Genomic DNA, 27,977 nt, shown 5'->3' on the forward strand with positions numbered 1-27,977 from the left:
TACTGGGGGATCTGAGGGGGTGTATATATTTGCTATGTGTTAATTCGGGATGTTAATATATTATTTATATATGGGGGAGGGGTGTACGGGGTTGTTTTGTTTGGTTTTGTACTTTATTCTACTGGGTTCCTTTTACATTTTGTTGTTGATATTTTGTGAAAACTTTAATAAAAATTAATTTAAAAAAAAAAAAACCATATTGATGCAGAAAACCATCCTGTATACACTCCAGCAATTCCTCCTCTATGGTATTGTGGCTAATTTAATTTGCCCAATCTATATGCGGATTAAAATCACCGATAATTACAGTTGTTCCTTTATCACATGCGTCTCTACTTTCCTGTTTAATACCATTCCCAACAATATCACTGCAGTTTAGGGGTCTATATATGACACCTACAATGTTTTTGCCCCTTGCTGTTTAACCTCTGCTCTACCCATACAGACTCCACATTGTCGTTGCTAATATCCTCCTTCACTATTCTGTTAATTTCCTCCTCAACCAGCAGTACAATCCCACCGTCATTTCCTTTCTGTGTCTTTCCTAAATACTGAGTACCCTGGACATTCCGTTCCCATCCCTGGTCACCCTGCAGCCATGTCTCCGTAATCCTGACTATACCATACCTGTTGTTTATTGGTGCGATTAGTTCATCCACTTCATTGTGAATGCTCCACGCGTTGAGGCACAAAGCCTTGAAGCTTGTCTTTTTAACATTACTAGTCCCGCTCCCAATGTTTTTCCACTGTGGCCCTGCTTGAATCTGGCTCTTCGCTTCTCTGCCTATCACTTTTCTTATTCCCCTTTCTGTCTTTTTGTTTTTGTCCTTATTTCCTCCTCCTCTGACTCCTTGCATAGGTTGCCATGCCCGTCATATTAGTTAAACCCTCTCCAACCACTCTAGCAAATACTCCCTCTACGACATCAGTCCCAGTCTTGCCCAGGTGTAACCTGTCCAGTTTGTTCAGGTCCCACTCCTCCAGAATCGGTCCCAATGCCCCAGTAATCTGAGACCCTCCCCTCACACCATCTCTTCAGCCACATATTTATCTGTTTTATCCTGCTATTTCTATCCTGACTAGTAATACAAAGGTAGGGCAGCACGGTAGCCTTGTGGATAGCACAATTGCTTCACAGCGCCAGGGTCCCAGGTTCAATTCTGGCTTGGGTCACTGTCTGCGGAGTCTGCACATCCTCCCCGTGTGTGCGTGGGTTTCCTCCGGGTGCTCCGGTTTCCTCCCACAGTCCAAAGATGTGCAGGTTAGGTGGATTGGCCATGATAAATTGCCCTTAGTGTCCAAAATTGCCCTTAGTGGTGGGTGGGGTTACTGGGTTATGGGGATAGGGTGGCAGTGTTGATCTTGGGTAGGGTGCTCTTTCCAAGAGCCGGTGCAGACTCGATGGGCCGAATGGCCTCCTTCTGCACTGTAAATTCTATGTTCTATGTTGTGCAATGCCACCTTTAAAGTGTCCATACAAACAATAACTGGACCTTTTTCCCTTTTTCAGTCCACAGTCATGGTCTTGCGGAACATGGTTGGTCCCGAGGACATAGATGACGACCTGGAGGGCGAAGTGACGGAGGAATGTGGTAAATTTGGGGCTGTGAATCGTGTGATCATCTACCAGGAAAAGCAGGGCGAGGAGGAGGACGCAGAGGTGATTGTCAAAATCTTTGTGGAGTTCTCCTTAGCTTCGGAGATGCACAAAGCCATCCAGGCTCTTAATGGGCGCTGGTTCGGAGGACGAAAAGTTATTGCGGAGATATATGACCAGGATCGGTTTGATAACAGTGACCTTTCTGCATGAACTCTGCTCATGAACTACAGCTAAAGGAACTTGCATTCTGTCGTGGGATCAGATATTCAGGGACCTGATCCAACGCCGCATGTCTGAACATGTGTCCTGACCTGGGAGTCTTGGATGGATGCAGACGGATTCAGTGCATTTCTACTCGTGAAGTGATAAGATGCTTTTTTTTGCTTACCTGTTCTAGTGTGCAGTTGCTCCATTCAGTAGCCACACTTAAGTGGGTAAGAGTGCAGATTTGTAGCTGTGTAGAACAGTCTGGGAGTTCTGATCCGTACATGTCAGGCTGGGTCACATTCCTTCCTGGTTAGTCCCATTTCGGAGTACGTCACTGGTTCGATGGTTCAGCTGCTGATCCCGGTCTGTGGGGAATTACGGAGTTTCGAGATTTAAGGTCCCAATTATATTGAACCCGTGGATTTAGACTTGGTTCAGAGTGGCAGGGGTTTAATGAGGTAACTGCCGACACTGCTACACTGAAGTCCTGGGGGCAGGCGTTGGGGTTTTATTCTCTCTCTGCCGGTTCTCGATCTGGAACTAACCTGGCTGCTCAGCCCACTCTTCAGAATGGTTAAACTCTGCAATTTTTTTATTTTTATTTTTAAATGTGTTAACTGTATTGTAGGAAAGTTAAAACCGTTTCCATTTCTAATAAAAAAATTATATAAAGAAAAACAACTTGCTTAAAACTGGACTATTAATACTGTAGCTGAATGATGGTCTCAGCGTATTAGAATCTGCCACATTTCATTAACTTTTAATTTCACAGCTGGATAACTGGTTATCTACAAAATGACACCGTCGCACAGCTGGTGGAATATTGTCAAGGTGCTGGTTGGGTTAAACTCCTGGGATTACTGGTGGAATGGTGTTATTTTAAGTTACTACCCAATAGTTCTCAAATCCGTAAAATTCTAAAAGGGAGTAGTTAATATACTGACTTCTGTAATGTTTCTCTGAACCAATAATATCTGATTAACACCCAAGATAGTGCCTGGTGTTCCCAGCCAGAACTCTTGGGCAACAACTAAGAAATGTACATCTGAACAATATTGGTAGGAAATAATGAGGCACCTGTTGAAGAAAATGCCATGAAACCTCTCCAAAATGGCAATGACCTTTAGGAACAATGTCCAGAGGAGCTTTCGGAGATGCAGCCTTTCCAATGGACCAGTTCCTCAGCTATGCATTAACCTGCCAATGGACATTCAGCATCAGCCAATCACGGGTGGAGTTCTGGCACTGTTGATTGAAGCTGGTAGTGAACAAGGTGATATGGTAATGTCCAATCATCCAGGCCCCAACCAGGCCACCCACAACCATTTAGAACCTGTCAACGGTGCTCGACTGGGGTGGGCACAGTAAGAAGTCTCAACGGCAGGTTAAAGAAGAGCAGTGCTCCGAAGCTTGTGTTTTCAAATAAACCTGTTGGACTTTAACCGTGTGAGACTTCGTACTGTTATTTTGTAGATAAACCTTTTAACAGCTGATCTGCAAACAAGGTCCCATAAACTACAGGTTCAATGAGTGGGCTCATGTTGGTGAAGGCTGGAATGTTGTGCTGGATCCTGGGTGAATCCCTGCACTTGAAATGATGGAATGGAATCTTTAACATAGACACAAGGAGCAGGAGTAGGCCATTCAGCCCCTCTGGTCTGCTCCGTCATTCAATATGATCATGATTCATCCCCTTTCCCAATGTCACTTTGCTATTTTGTCCTCCTATCCCTTGATGCCATTAAAACCTAAAGATTATCTATCTCTTGAAAACATTGTGACTTGGCCGACACAGCTTTCTAGAAGAATCATAGACTCTCTACAAGGCAGAAGGAGGCCATTCGGCCCATCTTGTTTGCACCGACCCTGTGAAAGAGCACCGTACCTAGGTCCCCACCCTATTCCCATAACCCAGTACCCGAAACTAAGGGCCAATTTATCATGGTCAATCCACCTAATCTGCACATCTTTGGATTGGCAGGAAACCGGAGCATCCGGAGGAAACCCACCCAGACACGAGGAGAACGTGCAGACTCCGCACAGTCACCTGAGGCCGGAGTTGAACCCAGGTCCCTGGCGCTGTGAGGCAGCAGTGCTAACCACTGTGCCACCGTGCTGCTCTTCTGTGGTAGAGAATCCACAGATTCACTGCCTTTTCAGTGATGAAATGTTTCCTCAACGCTGTCCTAAATGGCCTACCCCGTACCCTGAGACTGTGTCCACTGGTTGTAGATTCCCAAACCAGGGAAACATCTTGCATCTCGTCTGTCCAGCCCTGTTACATTTTGATGGTATTGAGTCCCAGAACTTGATCACGTGCTGCACGCTCTACAGAAAGCGGCTTAGTCGGCATTAGGGTAGCACAAGTGGTTAGCACAGTTGCTTCACAGCGCCAGGGTCCCAGGTTCGATTCCCCGCTGGGTCACTGTCTGTGCGGAGTCTGCACGTTGTCCCCGTGTGTGCGTGGGTTTCCTCCGGGTGCTCCAGTTTCCTCCCACAGTCCAAAGATGTGCGGGTTAGGTGGATTGGCCATGCTAAATTGCCCTTAGTGTCCAAAAAATGTTAAGTGGGGGGTTATTGGGTTACGGGGATCGGGTAGATACTTGGGCTTCAGTAGGGTGCTTTTTGTAAGGGCTGGTGCAAACTCGATGGGCCGAATGGCCTCCTTCTCCACTGTAAATTCTATGAATCTATGAATGAATCTATTAAGGAGGGTCTATATTCCAGAGATCGGCATTGCAGGAGAAGACTCTAAAAGTTTCAAATGCAGAGATAGTAGTGAAACCGGTCGATAGCTGGCCCTTAATGGAAGATCCTTCCCAGGGTTTGAAATGACTGGTTTTCGCCATAAACCACACCTTCAGAAGTGAGTTTGAGCTGATTAATCTTGTGTGTCAGCTGGGCAGGAGCTTGGGGACAAAGATGTTTGAGGAATTTTAGTACGATGTTGTCATATCCGACTGCTTTGTCGCAATTCAGGCCACTTAATGCTTTCTGCAGTTCTGTGACCTTTAAGGTGGATTAATTTAAACAGCTCTCATTTCTCCCCTCACTATTCAACCGTAAGAAAGGTATTTTTGATTTTTTTCCCCTTTATAAAAGTGGCGTACTTTCTCCAAATCTTAAATTTGGAATGTTCCAATCATCTATGAATAACTTATAACAAACTCAAAATGAGATTTTTAACTATAAAAATGTTTGTTTATTTCACACGCACAATAAAGGGAAGGGGTTTTCCAATCTCCTCCCCTTCTGCACTCCTACGTTAAAGGAGGGGGGATTAAAAGAAATGGGTACAGGACCAGACCACAGTAAAAATACAAGTTATGGTTTTAAAAAAGAGGAGGCTCCGCCATTAATTCTGATCATCCGCTCAGTAGCCTGTTCCTGTTTTTCTTTCCCCCCTCCCACATATCTTTTGATCCCTTTGGCCCCAAGAGCGATACTTAACATCTCCTTGAAAAAATACAATGTTTTGTGTCAACTAATTTCTGTGGTAGCGAATTCCACAGGCTCACCTAATCTCAGTCCTAAATGGTCTACCCCGTATCCTCAGACTGTGACTCCTGCTTCTGGACACACCCACCATCAGGAACATCCTTCTTGCATCTACCCTGTCTAGTCCTCTTAGAATTTTATCGGTTTCTCTGAGAGATGGCAGATGGAGTTTAATCCGGACAAATGTGAGGTAATGCATTTTGGAAGGGCTAATGCAGGTAGGGAATATACAGTGAATGGTAGAACCCCCGAGAGTATTGAAAGTCAAAGAGATCTAGGAGTACAGGTCCACAGGTCACTGAAAGGGGCAACACAGGTGGAGAAGGTAGTCAAGAAAGCATACGGCATGCTTGCCTTCATTGGCCGGGGCATTGAGTATAAGAATTGGCAAGTCATGTTGCAGCTGTATAGAACCTTAGTTAGGCCACACTTGGAGTATAGTGTTCAATTCTGGTCGCCACACTACCAGAAGGATGTGGAGGCTTTAGAGAGGGTGCAGAAGAGATTTACCAGAATGTTGCCTGGTATGGAGGGCATTAGCTATGAGGAGCGGTTGAATAAACTCGGTTTGTTCTCACTGGAACGAAGGAGGTTGAGGGGAGACCTGATAGAAGTCTACATAATTATGAGGGGCATAGACAGAGTGGATAGTCAGAGGCTTTTCCCCAGGGTAGAGGGGTCAATTACTAGGGGGCATAGGTTTAAGGTGAGAGGGGCAAGGTTTAGAGTAGATGTACGAGGCAAATTTTTTTACGCAGAGGGTAGTGGGTGCCTGGAACTCGCTACCGGAGGAGGTGGTGGAAGCAGGGACGATAGGGACATTTAAGGGGCATCTTGACAAATATATGAATAGGATGGGAATAGAGGGATACGGACCCAGGAAATGTAGAAGATTGTAGTTTAGACGGGCAGCATGGTCGGCACGGGCTTGGAGGGCCGAAGGGCCTGTTCCTGTGCTGTACATTTCTTTGTTCTTTGAGATCCCCCCCCTCATTCTTCTGAACTACAGCAAATGCAATCCTAACATTGTCTCTCCTCATACATCTGTCCTGCCATCCCAGGAATCAGTCTGGTAAACCGTTGTTGCACTCACTCTAGAGCAAGAACATCCTTCCTCATAAGGAGACCAAAACTACACAATATTCCACTCACCTAATAAAGGAGCAGTGCTCCGAAAGCCATTGATTCCAAATAAACCTGTTGGACTTTAACCAGATGTTGTAAGACTTCTTACTGTGCCCACCCCAGTCCAACACTGGCATCATCACAATAATCCAGGTGTGGTCTCACCAAAGCCTGTATAATTGTAGCAAGATATCTCTGCTCCTGTATTCGAATCCTCTCGCAATGAAGGTCCGCATGCTATTTGCCGCCTTTTCCGCCTGCTGCACCTGCATGCTTACCTTCAGCGACTAATATTCAAGGACACCTAGGTCTTGTGGCACATTCCCCCTCAATTTATACCATACAGTCAATCTGCCTTCCTGTTTTTTGCTACCAAAGTGGATTAAGCTCACATTTATAATAATAATAATTTATCCACATTATCCTGCATTTGCCCATACATTCAACTTGTCCAAATCACAGTGAAAGATCTCTATATCCCCCTCACAACTCGCTGTCCCAACCAATTGTGTCATCTGAAAATTTGGCGATATTACATTTAGTTCCCCCATCTAAATTATTAATATATATATAGTGAATAGCTGGCATCCCAGCACCGATCCCTGTGGTACCCCACTAGACATTGCCTGCCATTCAGAAAAAGGCCCGCACATTCCTACTCTTCATTCCCTGTCTGCCAACCAGTTTTTTATCCATCTCAATACACTTTCCCCAATCCCATGCACTTTAATTTTACACAATCTCTCATGTGGGACTTTGTCAAAAGTCTTTCTTTTGAAAGTCCAAATAAGCCACATCCGCTGGCTCCCCTCATATAATGTGAACAGTTGGGGTCCTAGCAAGGACCCCTGCGGTACCCCACTAGTAATAATAGTTACTGTCACAGGTAGGCTTACATTAACACTGCAACGACGTTACTGTGAAAATCCCCTAGTCGCCACAGTCCGGCGCCTGTTCGGGTACACAGAGGGAGAATCCAGAATGTCCAAATCACCTAACAAGCACGTCTTTCGGGACTTGTGGGGGGAAACCCGAGCACCCGGGGAAACCCACGCAGACACGGGGTGAATGTGCAGACTCCGCACAGACAGCAACCCAAGTGGGAATCGAACCCGGGACCCAGGCGGTGTGAAGCAACTTGGCTAACCACTGGGCTACCATGCTGCCCAACTGTACTAGTTAAATTCTCAAAAGAATTCCAGTAGATTTGTCAAGTATATTTCCCCTTCATAAATCCATGCTGACTCTGTTCGATTCTGCCACTGTTTTCCAAACGCTTGCCATTTTATTCTTTATAATGGACACTTAACATTTATCAACATCAGGCTTATTGATCTATAATTCCCTGTTTTCCCGCTACATCTCTTTTTAAATGGTGGGGCTACCTGATAGATCTGTGTCTATTCGGAACCCTGGATATGTGTTATCCCTTCTTGGTTCCCAAATAAGATTTGGGAGATTCAGGCTGTGCTTTTTGGCAAAGTTTTGTTGAACTTTATTTGTCAGCTTTAGTGTCCACTGGTAAACTTTGGTTACAATACAAACTTAGGTCAGATTGATTGTCTTTAGCGAATACAGTAGTTGAGTTTAAAATACAATTACAAATCTTGGTTATTCTTCAAATCATGATACACAGTGTAAAAAGACGGAGCGATTTAAACAAAAGAAAGATGGCGATAGCAAAGGCAGCAGCAAAGACATAGGTTTCAGAAAGAGATAGATTGATTCCGGAATGGATTTTTCCATCCCGACAAATAATTTTTAAGGAGATTGTTATCTTAAAGTCTCGCCTTTTAATTTCTGATTGGCTTTAACTGATTTATAATTCACTCAATTCGACCAAGGTGTCTGTCTGTCAATTTTGAGAGAGATATGTATTTAAATATATTAGTCTGATTTTCTCATAGCATTGCCTGAGAAAAACACATTTTCCGCTCAGACTTATCACCATGGACTGGTTGTTACCATAGAAACAGAACTGGGACCTCAGCCCAGTTCTTTATAACACAATAGGTTCTTGTAGCTATTTGACCTCGCAGTCTCGAGCAGTTTGCAAAATGTGAAACCTGAGAAAGAAATTAGAAAGTGTTATCTGGATTAACCCGTAGCGTATTCCCAGCTATAGTTGCACTGGATGAGTTCTCATTTAAACCTCTTATATCTGACTAGAATAGTCAATTTCTATGAATGCCTTAGCCACCCTCCAATCTGTAGGAACTGTTCCAGATTCTATAAGAAACTTGGAAGGTGACCATCAATGCATCTGCTATTTCTAGGTCCACTGAAGTACTCTAGGATACAGATTATCAGGCTCTGGGGATTTATCAGCCTTCAATCAAATCAATTTATATGTGCCCAGAATCAAAATTCTATTAGAGGGTTTCTTCCGAAGGTGTGTTGGTTGATTATACCAGTTGATTGTTGAACCTTTCCAGCAGTGAGACTTCCATCAGGCAAGACGTGCCTGAGATGAACTAGACTTTAGGCACCATTTTCAATGTTTCAGTTGTTCATTGTTGACGAGGACCAGGCAATTGTATCTGGACACAGATCGTTCTGCGGTTACCTGTTTGATGGTAAGGGTAGACCGCGGCAGGCTGTTTGCCTGGCATCAATGTTCTCTTCAGAGGTTAAACAAAAAGCTGAGATAGCTGCCAACAGCTTATCAATTCAAACAGCTCAAGTGTCGGTCATCTGGCAGCATGGCTTTGGGTAACTAACAAGCTCCCCAGTTGAAACCCATTGTGTTTGGGAGCAGGTAACAGTTGGGCCACGAATACCACATTGGATATTAGGAGTCACAAACCGCTGTTGTGGTGCCTTTCACAAGGCTGCCTGCACAGCCATCTCCATTGGCTATTGACCCACCTACACACCAAGCCTTGATGCAGAGAATAGCACTCCTAAAGGAGTACGAGTCACCTGATTGAGCAGGGACCACCTCATCAAACATAGCTGGCTGTGGGACACTGTCTCCAGGGATAAATTCTGCAGTAGAAATGCAAAAACAGTTCATGACTTTTTCTGGACCTGCTCCACCATTCATCCCGATCATGGCTGATCATCCAACTCCATAGTCTAATTCTACTTTCTCCCCATAGCCTTTGATCCCATTTAGTGCAAAGTCCACACAAGGCCCGAATTGAACCTGGCTGCCTGGTGCTGTGAGGCAGCAGTGCTAACCACTGTGCCACCGTGCCAATGTGGGAACTCCAGGACGCTTCCCGAGTTCTGGATAACCATTGGTGCAGGATGTTACGGTACCCTGAACAGACCCCAATTTATATTAGGAAGCCGACGAGATCCTAACAATTTTTCAATTTGCAACTGAGGAAAGGATACTTCCCTCCAGGAGTGATTCCACTGACAACTAGGGATCTTTTATATTCAATGAACTTAGCATTAACATCCAAGGGAAAACAGCTTTTCCATTAACAGTTAAACAGTTATTAAAAAATAAAGAAGGGCCTTTCAGCTTACTTTCCCATCTACTTCTGAACTGTCAATTAAAATCCACACACGGGTCCAATACCACGTAGGGTTAACGCTCAGTGGCTTGGGGATTTGTTTGCGATGTCCTGGGGAAAGAAGGTTTCAGAAGCTTTTAGTCTTGTGCCTGCGTGGGTTTCCTCCGGGTGCTCCAGTTTCCTCCCACCGTCCAAGGTTATGCAGGTTAAGGTGGGTTGGCCATGCTAAATTACCCCTAGGTAATTGGCACGGGCAGCATGGTAGCACAGTGGTTAGCACTGTTGCTTGGGAGTTCTCCCAGTGAGCCAGAGAGAAGACCGCCAGAGTGAGACAGCAAAGAGTGAGTTTGGGAATTTGAATCTAGGTGGGAATTCAAAGCTGGGTGGGGAGGAAGTGCTTTTTGTGACGGGTAAGTAGTGTTTCTGTTTTTCTGTTTCTTTTCATTGGTATATTTATTTATTTTTTGCTTCGTTTATTTATTTATTTAAATTTTGGGGGGGGGGGGGGAATTGTAATTGTTGAAGTTAACTGAAGGTTTAAGACATGGCAGGTGATCTCAGACCCGTGTCATGCACCTCGTGTGCGATGTGGGAGCTCAGGGACACGTCCACTGTCCCTGGCTCCGTCACGTGCAAGAAGTGTGTCCAGTTGCAGCTCCTGCTAGACAGCCTGACTGCTCTGGAGCTGCGGATGGACTCACTTTGGAGCACCCGCGATGCTGAGGACGTCGTGGATAGCACGTTTAGCAAGTTGGTCACACCACGGTGAAAGGTACTGAGGGAGATAGTAAATGGGTGACCAAAAGACAGAGCAAGAGTAGGAAGGCAGTGCAGGTGTCCTCTGCGGTCATCTCCCTGCAAAACAGATATACCGCTTTGGATACTGTTGAGGGAGATGGCTCACCAGGGGAAGGCAGCAGCATCCAGGTTCATGGCACCGTGGCTGGCTCTGCTGCGCAGCTGGGCAGGAAGAAAAATGGCAGGGCTATAGTGATAGGGGACTCAATTGTAAGGGGAATAGACAGGCGGTTCTGCGGACGCAATCGAGACTCCAGGATGGTATGTTGCCTCCCTGGTGCAAGTGTCAAGGATGTCTCGGAGCGGCTGCAGGACATTCTGGGGAGGGGGGGGGGGGGGAGGTGAACAGCCAGCTGTCGTGCACATAGGCACCAACGATATAGGTAAAAAAACGGGACGAGGTCCTACAAGCTGAATTTAGGGAGCTAGGATTTAAACTAAAAAGTAGGACCTCAAAGGTAGTAATCTCAGGATTGTTACCAGTGCCACGAGCTATTCAGAGTAGGAATGTCAGGATAGATAGGATGAATACGTGGCTCGAGAGATGGTGCAAGAGGGAGGGATTCAAATTCCTGGGACATTGGAACCGGTTCTGGGGAGGTGGGACCAGTACAAACCGGACGGTCTGCACCTGGGCAGGACTGGAACCGATGTCCTAGGGGGGGTGTTTGCTAGAGCTGTTGGGGAGAGTTTCAACTAATGTGGCAGGGAGATGGGAACCGATGCAGGAAGTTGGAAGGTAGTAAAACAGGGACAGAAATAAAAGGCAGTAAGGGGGAAAGTGTAAGGCAGAGAAGCCATAGTCAAAAATCAAAAAGGGCGACAGTACAAGGTACAGTGACTGAGGGGAGCTCAGTGAATAAAAGAAATAAAACGGGAAGTGAAAACATTAATGGTAAGCGACGCGGCAGGTTGTTACATGAAGATATGGGTTCGACGACAAGGAAAATTAGGAGAAAGGTTAAGAGGAAATATAATTTAGGAGAGGTTACTGATCGAGGTGTTAAGATTAAGAACAGAGGTAAAAAAGCCAACATAAGTGTACTTTACCTGAATGCTCGTAGTATTCGGAATAAGGTAAATGAGTTGATGGCGCAAATCATCGTGAATGACTATGATTTAGTGGCCATTACTGAAACATGGTTAAAGGATGGTCACGACTGGGATTTAAATATCCCAGGGTATCAAACTTTTCGGAAGGACAGAGTGGATGGTAAGGGAGGTGGTGTAGCTCTGTTATTTAAGGATGACATCCGGGCAACAGGAAGGGATGACATCAGTGCTATGGAGGATAAGGTTGAATCCATTTGGGTGGAAATCAGGAATAGTAAGGTGAAAAAGTCACTGATAGGAGTAATCTATAGGCCACCAAATAGTAACATTATGGTGGGGCAGGCAATAAACAAAGAAATAACTGATGCATGTAGAAATGGTACAGCAGTTATCATGGGGGATTTTAATCTACATGTTGATTGGTTTAACCAGGTCGGTCAAGGCAGCCTTGAGGAGGAGTTTATAGAATGTATCTGCGATAGTTTCCTAGAACAGTATGTAATGGAACCTACGAGGGAACAAGTGGGTCCTAGATCTGGTCCTGTGTAATGAGACAGGATTGATTCAGGATCTCATAGTTAGGGATCCTCTCGGAAGGAGCGATCACAATATGGTGGAATTTAAAATACAGATGGAGGGTGAGAAGGTAAAATCAAGCACTCGTGTTTTGTGCTTAAACAAGAGATTACAATGGGATGAGAGAAGAACTAGCTAAGGTAGACTGGGAGCAAAGACTTTATAGTGGAACAGTGGAGAACCTTCCAAGTGATTTTTCACAGTGCTCAGCAAAGGTTTATACCAACAAAAAGGAAGGACGGTAAAAAGAGGGAAAATCGACCGTGGGTATCTAAGGAAATAAGGGAGAGTATCAAATTGAAGGAAAAAACATACAAAGTAGCAAAGATCAGTGGGAGACTAGAGGACTGGGAAATCTTTAGGGGGCAACAGAAAGCTACTAAAAAAGCTATAAAGAAGAGTAAGATAGATTATGAGAATAAACTTGCTCAGAATATAAAAACAGATAGTAAAAGTTTCTACAAATACATAAAACAAAAAAGAGTGGCTAAGGTAAATATTGGTCCTTTGGAGGATGAGAAGGGAGATTTAATAATGGGAGATGAGGAAATGGCTGAGGAACTGAGCAGGTTTTTTGGGTCGGTCTTCACAGTGGAAGACACAAATAACATGCCAGTGACTGATGGAAATTAGGCTATGACAGGTGAGGACCTTGAGAGGATTGTTATCACCAAGGAGGTAGTGATGGGCAAGCTAATGGGGCTAAAGGTAGACAAGTCTCCTGGACCTGATGGAATGCATTCCAGAGTGCTAAAAGAGATGGCTAGGGAAATTGCAAATGCACTGGTGATAATTTACCAAAATTCACTAGACTCTGGGGTGGTCCCGGCGGATTGGAAATTAGCAAACGTGACACCACTGTTTTAAAAAAGGAGGTAGGCAGAAAGCGGGTAATTATAGGCCAGTGAGCTTAACTTCGGTAGTAGGGAAGATGCTGGAATCTCATCAAGGAAGAAATAGCGAGGCATCTGGATGGAAATTGTCCCATTGGACAGACGCAGCATGGGTTCATAAAGGGCAGGTCGTGCCTAACTAATTTAGTGGAATTTTTTGAGGACATTAACAGTGCGGTAGATAACGGGGAGCCAATGGATGTGGTATATCTGGATTTCCAGAAAGCCTTTGACAAGGTGCCACACAAAAGGTTGTTTCATAAGATAAAGATGCATGGCATTAAGGGGAAAGTAGTAGCATGGATAGAGGATTGGTTAATTAATAGAAAGCAAAGAGTGGGGATTAATGGGTGTTTCTCTGGTTGGCAATCAGTAGCTAGTGGTGTCCCTCAGGCATCAGTGTTGGGCCCACAACTGTTCACAATTTACATAGATGATTTGGAGTTGGGGACCAAGTGCAATGTGTCCAAGTTTGCAGACGACACTAAGATAAGTGGTAAAGCAAAAAGTGCAGAGGATACTGGAAGTCTGCAGAGGGATTTGGATAGGCTAAGTGAATGGGCTAGGGTCTGGCAGATGGAATACAATGTTGACAAATGTGAGGTTATCCATTTTGGTAGGAATAACAGCAAAAGGGATTATTATTTAAATGATAAAATATTAAAACATGCTGCTGTGCAGAGAGATCTGGGTGTGCTAGTGCATGAGTCGCAGAAAGTTGGTTTACAGGTAAACAGGTGATTAAGAATGCAAATGGAATTTTGTCCTTCATTGCTAGAGGGATGGAGTTTAAGACTAGGGAGGTTATGCTGCAATTGTAGAAGGTGGTAGTGAGGTGTTAGTGGAGTATTGTGTTCAGTTTTGGTCTCCTTACTTGAGAAAGGACGTACTGGCACTGGAGGGTGTGCAGAGGAGATTCACTAGGTTAATCCCAGAGCTGAAGGGGTTGGATTACTAGGAGAGGTTGAATAGACTGGGACTGTACTCGTTGGAATTTAGAAGGATGAGGGGGGATCTTATAGAAACATATAAGATTATGAAGGGAATAGATAGGATAGATGCGGGCAGGTTGTTTCCACTGGCGGGTGAAAGCAGAACTAGGGGGCATAGCCTCAAAATAAGGGGAAGTAGATTTAGGACTGAGTTTAGGAGGAACTTCTTCACCCAAAGGGTTGTGAATCTATGGAATTCCTTGCCCAATGAAGCAGTAGAGGCTCCTTCATTAAATGTCTTTAAGATAAAGATAGATAGTTTTTTGAAGAATAAAGGGATTAAGGGTTATGGTGTTCGGGCCGGAAAGTGGAGCTGAGTCCACAAAAGATCAGCCATGATCTCATTGAATGGTGGAGCAGGCTCGAGGGGCCAGATGGCCTACTCCTGCTCCTAGTTCTTATGTTCACAGCGCCAGGTTCGATTCCCAGCTTGGGTCACTATCTATGCAGAGTCTGCACGTTCTTCCCGTGTCTGCCTGGGTTTACTCCGATTTCCTCCCACAAGTCCCGAAAGACTTGGGTGAATTGGACATTCTGAAATCTCACTGTGTACCCGAACAGGCGCCGGAATGTGACGACTAGGGGATTTTCGCAGTAAGGTTGTTGCAGTGTTAATGTAAGCCTACTTGTGACAATAAAGATTACTATTATTAAGTAGGGTTGTGGGGATAGATGGGGGAATCGGCCTAGGTGGGTGTTCTTTCGGAGATGCCGTGCAGACACGATGGGCCGAATGACCTCCTTCACTATAGGGATTCTGTGAAATCAGTCTGAGTCACCTCAGAAACTAGAGCAGAACTATAAAAATAAAACTAAGACAGCAGGCATAGGGCAGGGCTGAAAACAAAACTAAAAACAGACCCAGCACCTTCCATGAGTAACATTACATAGAACAGTACAGCACAGAACTGGCCCTTTGGCTCTCGATGTTGTGCCGAGCTTTGTCCGAAACCAAGATCAAACTATCCCACTCCCTGTCACTCTGGTGTGCTCCATGTGCCTATTCAATAACCGCTTGAAAGTTCCTAAAGTGTCCGACTCCACTATCACAGCAGGCAGTCCATTCCACACCCTAACCACTCTCTGAGTAAGAACCTACCTCGGACATCCCTCCTATATCTCCCACCCTGAATCTTATAGTTATACCCCCTTGTGACAGCTACATCCACCTGAGTAAATAGTCTCTGAACGTCCACTCTTATCTCTTCTCTAGAGGCTGTTTAGCACAGGGCTAAATCGCTGGCTTTGAAAGCAGGCCAGCAGCACGGTTCAATTCCCGTAACAGCCTCCCCGAACAGGCGCTGCAATGTGGCGACTAGGGGCTTTTCACAGTAACTTCATTTGAAGCCTACTTGTGACAATAAGCGATTTTCATTTCATTTTCATTTCATTCCCCTCATCATCTTACAAACCTCTATTAAGTCGCCTCTCATCCTCCTTCACTCCAATGAGAAAAGCCCGAGCTCCCTCAACCTTTACTCATAAGACCTATCCTCCAATCCAGGCAGCATCCTGGTAAATCTCCATTGCACCCTTTCCAATGCTTCCATATCCTTCCTATAATGAGGTGACCAGAACTGCACACACTACTCCAAATGTGGTCTTACCAAGGTCCTGTACAGTTGCAGCATAACCCCGTTGCTCTTAAACTCAAGCCCTCTGTTAATAAACGCTAACACACTATAGGCCTTCTTCACGGCTCTACCTACTTGGGTGGCAACCTTCAGAGATCTGTGGACATGAACTCCGAGATCTCTCTGCTCCTCCACATCCTTCAGAACCCTGCCGTTAACCCTGTAATCCACATTCAAATTTTTCCTACCAAAATGAATCACCTCGCACTTATCAGGGTTCAACTCCATCTGCCATTTTTCAGCCCAGCTCTGCATCCTATCAATGCCTCTTTGCAGCCTACAACAGCCCTCCACCTCATCCACTACTCCACCAATCAAATTTACTGATCCACCCTTCAGCCCCCTCCTCCAAGTCATTGTGTTATGGGTCCGGGTTTAGAACATAGAACATTACAGCACAGTACAGGCCCTTCGGCCCTTGATGTTGCGCCGACCTGTGAAACCACTCTAAAGCCCATCTACACTATTCCCTTATCGTCCATATGTCCGAGAACTCCAAAGTGTTTCATGGAGTTCAACCGACCCACAAGTTTTAATAGCTTGTGGTGTGGGAAGTACATGGCGTACTCTACAGGTGTGGTACAGCAGAAATGGACAAGTGGTTTTTAAAACAAAACAATGTTTATTCTATGAACTCATTTCATTTAACCTTTTAAAAACAAACATTGAATATCTTAACACCCATTACTTCAAAGATAACCTCAAAAGACTACAACACTAAATAATCCTTCAAACTGTTCCTTTTAACATCCAAAAGACTTCAAACCTTCAAAAATAGGAGCACATTAGGTTACATTCAATATATTTATAGTCTTTGGATTGCAGAAATCAACAGACCAGCTCTGTGTTTCTTCCTGCAGCTCACAGCAAAACACACAGACACTCCCAGGTGCGTTCTCAAACTGAAACTCAAAAAGCAGAAGTGAGCTTAGCTCCCCCCACCCTCTGACATCACTTCAGTAATATGATCAGCTCCATTTCTTAAAGGTACATTGCTTAAACATCCATTTCTTAAAGGTACTCTCACATGACACCTCCCCCCAAGGAAAACAAAAAACCATCAACTTCAAGATGGTTTTATTTTTCACCTTTGCACCATCAATTAAGAAATGCACACAGTAAAAACACTTTACCGATTCAAAAAAACCAACACGCAAACAGGTATAATAATGGTCCATTTTTTTGTTTTGTTCTTCCTCCAACCGAAATCCTTCTCGACTGACAGTCTCTTTGAACAAGAAAGTCTCTGCACGATCCATCCATTCCTTTACGCCTCGGCATTTCTCTTTAAAGTTAGATACTTCAGTTCAGTCTGATCACAGAGTCCGTTGCAATCCTCCAATACAGGAGCATCGGTTACCACAGCTTTCAGGCAGTCAAATGCACGTTGAAACTCCGCTGTCCACTGACATTTTTTTACGTTTCTTCAGCAAGTCCGTCAGTGGAGCAACCACGCTACAAAACATTTCCACAAATGTTCGATCAAATCCACTCATACCAAGAAATCGCATTATTTCCCGTTGTGTCGAGGGTATCGGAAACTCCCCAATAACTTTCATTTTCACACCCGTGGGACCATTCGACCCTGTCCGATTGTATGGCCAAGGAAAGTGACTTGGGCTTTTGGCTAGGGTTACCACCAAACCCGTCTCCTGAAGTCGATCGAATAACTCCATCAGATGTTTTAAATGTTCTTTCCATGTCTGGCTGAAAACTACCAGATCGTCGATATATACCGCACAATTGGGTAATCCTGAAACGACTGTATTAGTTAACCATTGAAATGTGGCTGGGGCGTTTTTCATGCCAAATGGCATAACTTTGAATTGGTATATACCATCTGGAGTCACAAAAGCTGAAATCTCCTTCGCCCTTTCGGATAAAGGTACCTGCCAGTAACCTTTAAGTAAATCCAATTTGGAAATAAAAGCGGATTGTCCCACTTTTTCAATGCAATCCTCCAAACGTGGGATAGGATAAGAGTCCGTTCTTGTAACTGCATTCACCTTTCTATAGTCCACGCACAACCGTTGGGTACCGCCTGGTTTAGGTACCATCACAATGGGTGAGCTCCATTGGCTGCAACCCACTTCAATTATGCAATTTTTAAGCATACTCTCAAACTCTTTGTTAACCTGTGCCAATTTTAAAGGATTAAGTCTATATGGATGTTGTTTGATAGGAACAGCATTTCCCACATCTACATGTATAGCCATTTTAGTACTTCCCAATTTATCTCGACAAACTTCCCATGTGATATCAATAACTCTTTCAGGTCAGTTTGTTTTTCCTCTGGAAGGTAACTTAACAATTCATCCCAATTTTTAAGAACATCCTCATTTTCCAATTTAATTTGAGGTATGTCAAATTCACAGTCATCTGGATTTGGTTTGTCACTTTGAGTTAGAATCATTAAAACCTCCTCCTTTTTCTCTCCCCTGTCAAAGTACCTTTTAAGCATAGTCACATGGCACACTCGGTGAGTCTTCCTTCTATCTGGTGTTTCTAGCACATAATTCATCTCACTTAATTTCCTTTCAATCTGATACGGTCCACAAAACCTAGCTTTTAAAGGCTCCCCTACCACTGGTAACAACACTCAAACTTTATCTCCACTGGCAAAACTACGAATGTTGGATTTCTTGTCCGCTACCCGTGACGAATGTGATATAAAATAGTTACTTTAGAGATATTAGTTAATGTAATGTAGAAGATAGGCCAGTTTAATTCTGGTTAGTTCACAGACAAAGGATTTCAGACCGCATGGAAAAGCAGGAAGAGGTGTGTCCACCAAAGTGATGCTGAGTAATAGGGGCCAGAGGAAGGGATTGGAAGTGAGCCAATCAGAATAGATCAAACAGGTCAGGAGGGACATAGGATGACCTATGGGCGTCGAGTATGTGAAACTTGATGCCATTTGAATGTATCAGTACAGAGCTCTTTGTCTGATAGCCTCATGTGATTCCGGAGGTACAGAGAGCAGAGGTGATCTGTACTACTGTGAACTGAGAAAGACTTGCAAGTCTAATAAAATAACTAATGCTGTACCTGCAAATCCATCTCTACTTTTATTGAGGCCAGACTGACGGGTAAAGAAACTGAGGATTTAACATTTGGTGCCGTAAACCCGGATTTCTCAAGACGGTTCTGACCAACTGCGAAATCAGAATTAGACTGATTATGAACAGGAGGATGGGGAAGAAAGGGCCCTCAATGTACAGCTGGAAAATGACCGCGCATTGATTTTTCCCCTCCTCTTATCGTCTGATTAGTCTGGTCACTCGCGGTTGGTACGGAAAGATCGTCTCGACGAAATCTAAGGTCAGTCTGGGGATAAGCAATTTAATTGATGGGATTTCATATTGTTAATTCGGCTTGGGTTAGGTTATGGGGTTGATGTGACATTTGAAATTGAAAATGGTTCAACTTCATGTGTGAGTTAATTCGGCTTGGGTTAGGTTATAGGGATGATGGGACATTTGAAATTGAAAATGGTTCAACTCTGTGTGAGTGTGTTAAATATATAGTTGATTAAGCTAAAATTATACCCTTGGACTGTGGTGGCGAAGGGCGCAGTTCTGAGGACTAGTTGGGATTGTGGGGAATACTGCATATTGGTTGAAGCAGAAGTCTCTCAAAGGGTTAACAGCAGCAGCCAAAATTAAAAGACAGACAGTGCTTCTCACTCAGGCTTTGAGATAACAGCAGCAGCCTGTAGTGTAATCGGATACCTTTCCTTTGAGTCAGTGAACACCAGCAAAGTTACGTTTTGAATTAATTAAAGGAAACCAGTGGGTTTCTCCACCTCTTTGATAAAAGTTATTATTTTCGAAAGCAATTGATTGAAATTGCCAGAATCTTAAGTTTTACTTACTTGAAATAATGTTTATCTCATTTTATCAGGAGATTAATAGAAACTTAAAGAAGGTCACGGACACCATTTTAAAAAGTGTAAATCTGGAGATGATAGTTGATTTTGCCAACATTTATGTGAATGTAAAAGAAAAAAAACTTGTTAAAAGAAAAATTGTTAAGATGAAGAATTAATTAAGTTGTAAATGTTATACAAGTTTGTGTTACGCAAATCGTAAATTTAGTTCTGAGTTGAGATCAGAGCTAAGCTTGCAAGTTGCAGTATTTCAATTTGAATTTTCAAACATTTTTAAGTTTTAAAAAAAAACACTGTTAGAACCTTTTCAATCGCTTTGCCAAGAAAAAAAAAGAAAAAAACGCGCAAGTAGAGACAGGAAAGGCACGGGTGAAACAAAAGATGAGCTACGTAGTTCAATGGCTGGCCTTGAATTGACAGAAAATGATAAATTCAATAATTTAGAAAATGTTCACTAAAAGTTTCGACTGCACCTGTAGCATTGTCTGCACTAATTCCAGAACCACCAGAGTATAATAATTGATATCCAGTCACTGCTCCCAGATTCCAATTATGCCAGTAACTCAAGCCCTTTCGGGTGATAGTATGGGTCCTGATTTACCATCTGCACGATCAGTAGAGAAAGAGGAGCTCCGTTTCGCAAGCCCAGTTAGCTCTAGGACCAGATCTCGAACAGTGAGAGAGGGGCTTGATCCTCACGAGAAACAATTAAGTATACCACCTAAGTCTCTCCAAACTAAGGCGAAACCACAAGGTTCGGGAACAAAGGAAGCTGCAATAGATGATTTTGAAGAGAAAGAACTCCCCCTAGTGACAGGGAGAGACGTTGAAGTCTTGGAACAAAGGGGAAATAGCTAGAGTGCCCCCTGGTGAGATTCGGAGACAGTTGCCGATTGGGAAGATCCCAAACCCACCCAAAGGGACCCTCAGCTCCTTTTTATAGCCCACCGAATGCATCAACAGCTTCACAACCGCAGCCCCCTCTGAGGGGCCATTGGTCTACTGGGAGAAGAGGACGAGGCAGATATAGAGGGAGCCATGCATGTTTTAATTGCGGCCGTGCAGATCACTGGCAACAGGAATGCCCCTTTAAAAGACAGGCAGTAGAAGGAGATTATCCGACCCAAAGGAGGGGGGTACCCACCAAGGGGAGGACAGACGAGATACACTGACTTCTCCCAGGCAAACCCTTTCCGAACACAGGATTGACTAGCTAATTTAGCCATAAGGACTCTCCAATCGGACAGGGAACCTATTATCTCTCTGCAGATAGGAGATCAACATCACCCATTTGTAATCTACACTGGAGCAGCCAGAACTTCGACTACCATTATCCGACCACACGCAGCAATTGTCGGGGTTCCAAGGACAGGTGTGTGAGTATCCTATTTCTGAACCTGTGACAGTCACTTACGAGAATAAGTCTGCAGATCATCAGTTTGTAGTGACTACTGGATTGGACTGTAACTTGTTGGCCCGAGATTTACTGTGTATCTTCCAGCTACAGCTAGAGTGCGGAGATGAGGGGCTAACGGTTAAATCATGGAGGATGAGACAACAGTGCTATATTTCTATCACCCCCCCCCCGTGGTGGACGTTAGACATTGAACAGTCACTGCATCACGTTACCCTGGCCTATGACAGAACTGGACGAAACAGGGAATTGGAGGACAAATACCGACCATTAATTGGGACCGAATGGCCAGTCAAGGTTACAGCCAAGGTCACGGGAAAAGAAGGTACAGCCGATTTTGTTAGAATATCACCACATTTATGGCCACAGTCAGCTTCGGTAAGCCCTCATATTACACGTCAGGTCCACGACCAGTACCATGCCAGGGATATGGGGCGAATTGTAAGGAGGGCAGTGGATCATTCGGATCCAACAGACTACGCACTTCAAGTCATGCCGGACGGCACTACCATAAAATATTTTGAGGTCCCTGAAACGATTAACACTCGACTGCAGCATCACAGGGGACATGATGTGTTGGAATATGTCAATCCACAGGTCTGGGCGGAATACCCATCACAAGTGGGAAAGACAAATGTTACACCTATTAAGGTAACGATTAAGGATCATGTAAAGCTACCTTCCATTCGGCAATACCCCCTGAAATCCCAAGCTGCTCCGTCAATAGACAAATTAATTCAAGAGCTGTTGAAACAGGGTATTTTGGTCCCTTGCCAATCAGAATGTAACACCCCTATACTTGCTGTGCCTAAACCAGCCAAACCAGACCAGTACCGATTAGTACAGGATTTACGTTCAATCAATGCCATTGTACAGCCGTTACATGCTCTCGTCCCTAACCCTGCCCACATACTGGCTCAAATTCCAGCTCAAGCCCGGGTCTTCGCCGTAATTTACCTTCAGCACGCCTTCTTTGCCGTCCCACTTGCGACTGAAAGTCAATATTTGTTTGCCTTCACTTACAATGGGCAGCAGTATACCTGGACCCGACTGCCACAGGGGTTCGTCAATTCACCTACACTCTTCTCCAGATGTCTGCAGACCCAACTCCAGGCCTTGACATTGGAGCATGGTTCCACTCTGGTGCAGTATGTAGATGACATATTGGTGGCAAGTCCTGACGAGCCCAGTAATAGAACAAAGAACAAAGAAATGTACAGCACAGGAACAGGCCCTTCGGCCCTCCAAGCCCGTGCCGACCATACTGCCCGACTAAACTACAATCTTCTACACTTCCTGGGTCTGTATCCTTCTATTCCCATCCTATTCATATATTTGTCAAGATGCCCCTTAAATGTCCCTATCGTCCCTGCTTCCACTACCTCCTCCGGTAGTGAGTTCCAGGCACCCACTACCCTCTGCGTAAAAAACTTGCCTCGTACATCTACTCTAAACTTTGCCCCTCTCACCTTAAACCTATGCCCCCTAGTAATTGACCCCTCTACCCTGGGGAAAAGCCTCTGACTATCCACTCTGTCTATGCCCCTCATAATTTTGTATACCTCTATCAGGTCGCCCCTCAACCTCCTTCGTTCCAGTGAGAACAAACCGAGTTTATTCAATCGCTCCTCATAGCTTATGCCCTCCATACCAGGCAACATTCTGGTAAATCTCTTCTGCACCCTCTCTAAAGCCTCCACATCCTTCTGGTAGTGTGGCGACCAGAATTGAACACTATACTCCAAGTGTGGCCTAACTAAGGTTCTATACAGCTGCAACATGACTTGCCAATTCTAATACTCAATGCCCCGGCCAATGAAGGCAAGCATGCCGTATGCCTTCTTGACTACCTTCTCCACCTGTGTTGCCCCTTTCAATGACCTGTGGACCTGTACTCCTAGATCTCTTTGACTTTCAATACTCTTGAGGGTTCTACCATTCATTGTATATTCCCTACCTGCATTAGCCCTTCCAAAATGCATTTCCTCACATTTGTCCGGATTAAACTCCATCTGCCATCTCTCCGCCCAAGTCTCCAGACAATCTAAATCCTGCTGTATCCTCAGACAGTCCTCATCGCTATCCGCAATTCCACCAACCTTTGTGTCGTCTGCAAACTTACTAATCAGACCAGTTACATTTTCCTCCAAATCATTTATATATACTACAAAGAGCAAAGGTCCCAGCACTGATCCCTGTGGAACACCACTGGTCACAGCCCTCCAATGAGAAAAGCATCCCTCCATTGCTACCCTCTGCCTTCTATGGCCTAGCCAGTTCTGTATCCACCTTGCCAGTTCACCCCTGATCCCGTGTGACTTCACCTTTTGTACTAGTCTACCATGAGGGACCTTGTCAAAGGCCTTACTGAAGTCCATATAGACAACATCTACTGCCCTACCTGCATCAATCATCTTAGTGACCTCCTCGAAAAACTCTATCAAGTTAGTGAGACACGACCTTCCCTTCACAAAACCGTGCTGCCTCTCACTAATACGTCCATTTGCTTCCAAATGGGAGTAGATCCTGTCTCGAAGAATTCTCTCCAGTAATTTCCCTACCACTGAAGTAAGGCTCACCGGCCTGTAGTTCCCGGGATTATCCTTGCTACCCTTCTTAAACAGAGGAACAACATTGGCTATTCTCCAGTCCTCCGGGACATCCCCTGAAGACAGCGAGGATCCAAAGATTTCTGTCAAGGCCTCAGCAATTTCCTCTCCAGCCTCCTTCAGTATCCTGGGGTAGATCCCATCCAGCCCTGGGGACTTATCTACCTTAATATTTTTTAAGACACCCAACACCTCGTCTTTTTGGATCACAATGTGACCCAGGCTATCTACACCCCCTTCTCCAGACTCAACATCTACCAATTCCTTCTCTTTGGTGAATACTGATGCAAAGTATTCATTTAGTACCTCGCCCATTTCCTCTGGCTCCACACATAGATTCCCTTGCCTATCCTTCAGTGGGCCAACCCTTTCCCTGGCTACCCTCTTGCTTTTTATGTACGTGTAAAAAGCCTTGGGATTTTCCTTAACCCTATTTGCCAATGACTTTTCATGACCCCTTCTAGCCCTCCTGACTCCTTGCTTAAGTTCCTTCCTACTTTCCTTATATGCCACACAGGCTTCGTCTGTTCCCAGCCTTTTAGCCCTGACAAATGCCTCCTTTTTCTTTTTGACGAGGCCTACAATATCACTCGTCATCCAAGGTTCCCGAAAATTGCCATATTTATCTTTCTTCCTCACAGGAACATGCCTGTCCTGTATTCCTTTCAACTGACACTTGAAAGCCTCCCACATGTCAGATGTTGATTTGCCCTCAAACATCCGCCCCCAATCTATGTTCTTCAGTTCCCGCCTAATATTGTTATAATTAGCCTTCCCCCAATTTAGCACATTCATCCTCGGACCACTCTTATCCTTGTCCACCAGTACTTTAAAACTTACTGAATTGTGGTCACTGTTACCAAAATGCTCCCCTACTGAAACATCTACCACCTGGCCGGGCTCATTCCCCAATACCAGGTCCAGTACCGCCCCTTCCCTAGTTGGACTGTTTACATATTGTTTTAAGAAGCCCTCCTGGATGCTCCTTACAAACTCCGCCTCGTCTAAGCCCCTGGCACTAAGTGAGTCCCAGTCAATATTGGGGAAGTTGAAGTCTCCCATCACCACAACCCTGTTGTTTTTACTCTTTTCCAAAATCTGTCTACCTATCTGCTCCTCCATCTCCCGCTGGCTGTTGGGAGGCCTGTAGTATACCCCCAACATTGTGACTGCACCCTTCTTACTCCTGATTTCTACCCATATAGCCTCACTGCCCTCGGAGGTGTCCTCTCGCAGTATAGCTGTGATATTCTCCCGAACAAGTAGCGCAACTCCGCCTCCCCTTTTACATCCCCCTCTATCCCGCCTGAAACATCTAAATCCTGGAACGTTTAGCTGCCAATCCTGCCCTTCCCTCAACCAGGTCTCTGTAATGGCAACAACATCATAGTTCCAAGTAGTAATCCAAGCTCTAAGTTCATCTGCCTTACCCGTAATGCTCCTTGCAATAGGGATGATGTGATCCAATTATTGAACCACCTATCCTCGTTGGGTTATGTTGTTTCACAAGCAAAGGTCTTGGTGGCTCAGAGAAAAGTTAAGTTCTTAGGAGTTTTACTTACAGCCACAGAAAGAAGTCTCGAACCCAGTAGGATTGAACCAATATGCCAATTCCCCGCCCCTACCACAGACCAGGAGGTCCGTCATTGGCTGGGTATGGTGAATTATTGTCGGCAGTGGATACCAAACATCGCTGTCTATACAAAGCTGCTGACGCCTTACACTAGTGAAGAGGGGAACTTTACTCTCACCACCGAGGCACTCGAGGCCTTCCGTTGCCTGAAGCAGGCCTTGTTACAAGCACCGGCCCTCGGTAGGCCCCTATACGACCGACCATTCCAGATATACTGTACTGTTCTGGAAGGATGTTCAACAGCGGTACTCACCCAGCAACATGGACAAGCACCGGCCCGTAGCATATTACTCTTCCAAACTCGACCCAGTGGTGTTGGGCCACCCTGTTTGCACCCAGATCTTGGCAGCGATATACAATAGTTTGCAGGCTGCTGCCAATATCACTCTCCAACAGGATATTACGGTGTATAGCTCCCACTCGGTAATCGCACTATTGGGGCAACTGCAGACTCAGCATCTTACCGCAGCTCGTCAGAATAGGTATGAGATATACCTTTTGAACAATCCACGTCTGACATTTAAATACTGTCCCACTATCAATCCAGTCTGTTTTCTTAGTGGTCCCCCTGTCCATGAGGACGCACCTGGTCACGACTGTTTAGCCTTGATTCAGGAAACTACAACAATAAGGGACGATCTGAGTGATATTCCGTTAGAACAACCTGACATGATTATGTATGTTGATGGCAGTGCATTAGTAAGCCCCACTGGCCAGAGACTGTCCGGTTATGCAATCATAGATCAGGATGGTCTGATTCTAGAAGCGGCAGCTTTCCAGACTCCTTACTCAGCTCAACAAGCCGAACTTTTTGCCCTCACCCGTGCATGTATACTTGGGGGAGATCGCCGGGTAAATATCTACACTGACTCCCGATATGCTTTCGGGGTAGTTCATGACTTCGGACAACTCTGGAAGAATAGGGGATTCCTTACCTCGGCAGGCACAGAAATATCCAACCGGGGTTTAGTTAATGACCTACTGCAGGCCCTCCTTATGCCCGCGCAGATTTCCGTTATTAAATGCGCTGCTCACACGAATGGTACAACCCCAGTTGACGTTGGTAATGAACGAGCAGATCGTGCAGCGCGCACAGCCGCGCAAATTCAGCAAGTGATGGTGCCTAAAATGTTAAGTCAGACTAAACGATCTACTATAAATATGTCTGCTTCTGACAAGTCAATGCCAACCATCCAAGACGTCATAAGGTTACAGGAGGACGCTCCTGAGAGTGATAAACAAATGTGGAAACGGTTAGGTTGTACATATGATTCTGTTTCCTCTTTATGGACCACGCCTGCACATCAGACTTGTATGTCTGATGTACTGGCTTTATGGGTCATCGAATGTGTACACTTTGCAACTCATTGTGGGGCTCGAGGGACTAGTGATTTGTTGCTGGACACTTGGTGGCACCCTAAAATGCAGGGGTTGGCCCAAAGTATCAGTAATCGGTGTTTGATTTGTCAGCAATATAACACCGGAAAAGGTATCCCTTGTGGGAAGGGGCAAACCCCGTTGCCCAGTGGTCCCTTTGAGACGCTCCAAATGGATTACATTGAGTTGGAAAGGTGTCAATGTTATAAATATGTTTTGGTCATTGTGGATGTGTTCAGCAGATGGGTCGAGGCGTATCCGACTACCGATAATAAAGCTGCTACTGTGGTTAAAGTTCTGATGCGGGAAATCATTCCCCGGTACAGTAGACCAGCTCAGTTGAGTTCTGATAACGGGCCTCATTTTCTTGGACAGATTAACCTGCCTCCCTTCTCCAGTGCTATTTTACAGGTGTGGAGCATGATGGAGTGGCTACGCATCGTCTGTCTGAGATTTGGCCTCACTTTGCTTGGAGTGTTATTGGCGACGGACGTGGAAAAGGGGAATATTTTTTATATTTGTAACCCCAACCAATCTACAAGGATAATTCACTTATGCAAAGGTGATGTTCTTCGCTGCCCCCATATACGTGCAGTACGAAGTCTTACAACACCAGGTTAAAGTCCAACAGGTTTGTTTCGATGTCACTAGCTTTCGGAGCGCTGCTCCTTCCTCAGGATTCACCTGAGGAAGGAGCAGCGCTCCGAAAGCTAGTGACATCGAAACAAACCTGTTGGACTTTAACCTGGTGTTGTAAGACTTCGTACTGTGCTCACCCCAGTCCAACGCCGGCATCTCCCCATATACGTGGACATGGTATCGACTCATGGAAGGTCGTCAAAGTTAAGGAGAATGCGGGAGTCATGAAGCAATTGCACCGGTCCCAGCGATGGGAAGGGAACATTATATGGACATTGCCTTGTTTTTGGAATACATGTAAATTCGATTTTGGATGTGTTAAGATTGGTGTGATAAAGGTAACATCAGGCCGTCAGAAGAGCGTAGGAAGAGGCTATGAGAAAGTGAAAGGGACTAGAGAGAGGACGGGGCGTGTGAGAAGGGAAGTACAGCTAGAACGTAGGTTACCGGGAGATACACTTAAGTTAGTTAAAGGCCAAACTGAGGAAAACCCGGGTAGTATGAATCTCTTCTACCAGATTTACCACCGCTTGTATGGCCAGGGACGGGTTGTCTGCTACCCGAACCCCGCAG

The 27,977-nt window shown here is 45.0% G+C and overlaps 2 protein-coding genes across 5 annotated transcripts in view; both read left to right on the plus strand.

Annotated features, from left to right (window-relative positions):
• The window catches only part of LOC140424651 (poly(U)-binding-splicing factor PUF60-like), a 136,298-nt gene extending 133,810 nt beyond the window's left edge, over positions 1–2,488 (plus strand). For all 4 annotated transcript variants that reach the window (XM_072507892.1, XM_072507895.1, XM_072507894.1 and 1 more), the window contains one exon: positions 1,511–2,488. In XM_072507892.1, the coding sequence (XP_072363993.1) occupies positions 1,511–1,810 (300 nt within the window). In that variant the 3' untranslated portion in view covers positions 1,811–2,488. The remainder of the gene's footprint in view (positions 1–1,510) is intronic.
• LOC140425665 (protein scribble homolog) overlaps positions 1–27,977 on the plus strand; it is a gene marked incomplete at its 5' end in the record, with an annotated part of 1,618,068 nt that overhangs the window by 1,011,978 nt on the left and 578,113 nt on the right.

The sequence above is a fragment of the Scyliorhinus torazame genome, chromosome 6 (assembly GCF_047496885.1).
Source record: "Scyliorhinus torazame isolate Kashiwa2021f chromosome 6, sScyTor2.1, whole genome shotgun sequence".
Lineage (NCBI taxonomy): Eukaryota > Metazoa > Chordata > Chondrichthyes > Carcharhiniformes > Scyliorhinidae > Scyliorhinus > Scyliorhinus torazame.